At 53.3% G+C, this 2145-nt stretch overlaps 2 protein-coding genes across 6 annotated transcripts in view; both read left to right on the top strand.

Annotated features, from left to right (window-relative positions):
• Positions 1-2145, top strand: part of LOC125487874 (transcription factor 12-like) — a 49870-nt gene that overhangs the window by 39335 nt on the left and 8390 nt on the right. For all 3 annotated transcript variants that reach the window (XM_048620362.1, XM_048620363.1, XM_048620364.1), the window contains exon 10: positions 416-575. In XM_048620362.1, the coding sequence (XP_048476319.1) occupies positions 416-575 (160 nt within the window). The remainder of the gene's footprint in view (positions 1-415; positions 576-2145) is intronic.
• Positions 1-2145, top strand: part of cgnb (cingulin b) — a 151354-nt gene that overhangs the window by 11473 nt on the left and 137736 nt on the right. The gene's annotated exons all lie outside the window — the stretch shown is intronic.

The following is a 2145-nucleotide window of genomic DNA, read 5'->3' on the forward strand; positions in this document are numbered from 1 at the left end:
CTGACCCTGACCCTGACCCTGACCCGAACACTGACTCTGACCCTAACACTGACCCTGACCCTGACCCTGACACTGACCCTGACCCTGACCCTGACCCTAACACTGACCCTGACCCTAACACTGACTCTGACCCTAACACTGACCCTGACTCTGACCCTGACACTAACACTGACTCTGACCCTGACCCTAACACTGACCCTGACCCTGACCCTGACCCTGACCCTGACACCGACCCTGACCTGACCCGAAGCCAAACACTAGCCCTAACAGTAACCATGATCCTGACCCTGGCCGTAGCCCTGACCGTAACCTTAACCCAGCACTCGCCTTCTCTCCGCCATGTAAACTGTTGCCCCATTTTGAATCTGGAGCTCTTGCATTCTGTCCTGATGCCCTGTGTTGCTCCTGTTGTCAGCTTTCTCCTCGGGGGGCTGTTCCCAGGCACTGTCCTCGGAAACCAAATCAGACGACAAAGAGAAGGAAAGCAGCCTCGGCTCCCAGCTGGAAGATGATCTGTCCGAGGACGACGACGCCAACGATCCCAGGAAAGACAAGCTGGGCCGCAGTCGGTCAAGGTGCGTCACTGTCTCCATGGGCTGGGCGTGCAGGTCATGGAGGTCTGGTCAACCCAACCTTGTACTTTCTTCACCGTGTCCTCCTTCACACACAAGCTTTTCCTTGTCTTCAGAAAGCCTGTGCGCAAAGCCTACTCTTGCTGCTATTCCCAATCTCTAACAGCAACGTGAGATGACCGTTCAGCCCCTCTAGACTGTTCCGTTCAATCATGGTTAAGCCAGGTCCTATTTTGTAGTAGCATCACTGGATTAGAGGCCCAGGGGTTAATGGACAGAGGGCGCTGGGTTCGAATCCCTCTGTGATCGACGATAAAATTTGAGTTCTGCAAAAGTCTGGGAGTAAATGTTAATCTGATGACGACCATGTCGATTGTCTTTAAAGCCCCAGTGGGGTTTGCTAATGGGGGAGGGGGGAGGGAAACCTGCTGCCCTTAACTGGTCTGGGCGTACGTGACTCCAGACTCCCCCCTGCCGAAGCGACTCTCAATTTACTGTTCAGAGGTGATGTTCTCACACAATTGCCCTCAAACCCTTCATCAGGATCTCGACAGAGCCCTACCATCTGCAGGTCCCCTCCGTGTCTAAAAAATCTATCCATCTGTCAGATAGATGTCCCTTAACCCGAGTCCGTCAGTCCCTTGTGTCCGACTCCCCAACCTGGACAGATAGCATCTCCATGTTTACCCTGTCAAGCCCTCTCTGTAAAATTTTTATCCTTTGGTTATGTGGACTTTGGGGATGGCTGGTCTGTTTTCCTCTGTCACAAAAGAATTACATCCAACTGCTTCCTGAGAACGTTCCAATGTTCTGGCCCCGACTGCTTTCTGTGGCGGAGAATCCCACAGGGGTCCCCTAACACTGACTCTGACACTGACCCTGACCATAACCCTGACCTGACCCTAAGCCAAACACTAGCCCTAACAGTAACCATGATCCTGACCCTGACCCTGACCCTGACCATAGCCCTGACCAGTCTCTGGGTGAAGATGTTTCTCCTTGTCTCAATCCCACCCCGTCTTCTCTAGACTGTGACGCCACCCACCACCCCCCCACCCCCGCCCGCTTCTGGTCTTCCCCTGGTCATTGGGAACATCCTTCCTGCCTTTCCCCCCTGTCAAGTTGTGTTAGAATTTTATAAGTTTCTATTATGACCCCCTCTCCTCATTCTTCTAAACTCCCAGTGAATATAATCCTAACCAAGCCAGATTCTCTCCATACGTCAGTCCTGCCATCCCAGGAATCAGTCTCACTTCCTCTGTGGCCAGAACATCCTTCCTTGGATAAGGAGACCAGAACTTGCCCCACAATACTCCAGGTGTGGTCTCACCCTGTACCATTGCAGTAAGGGGTCACAGTGGCTCAGTGGTTAGCACTGCTGCCTCACAGCGCAAGGGACCCGGGTTCAATTCCACCCTCGGGCAACTGTCTGTCTGGAGTTTGCACATTCTCCCCGTGTCTGCGTGGGTTTCCTCTGGGTGCTCTGGTTTCCTCCCACAGTCCAAAGATGTGTAGGTTAGGGTGGCTTGGCCGTGCTAAATTGTCCCGTAGTGCCCAGGGATGTGCGGGTTAG

Source organism: Rhincodon typus, chromosome 46, assembly GCF_021869965.1.
Source record: "Rhincodon typus isolate 14 chromosome 46, sRhiTyp1.1, whole genome shotgun sequence".
Taxonomy (NCBI): domain Eukaryota; kingdom Metazoa; phylum Chordata; class Chondrichthyes; order Orectolobiformes; family Rhincodontidae; genus Rhincodon; species Rhincodon typus.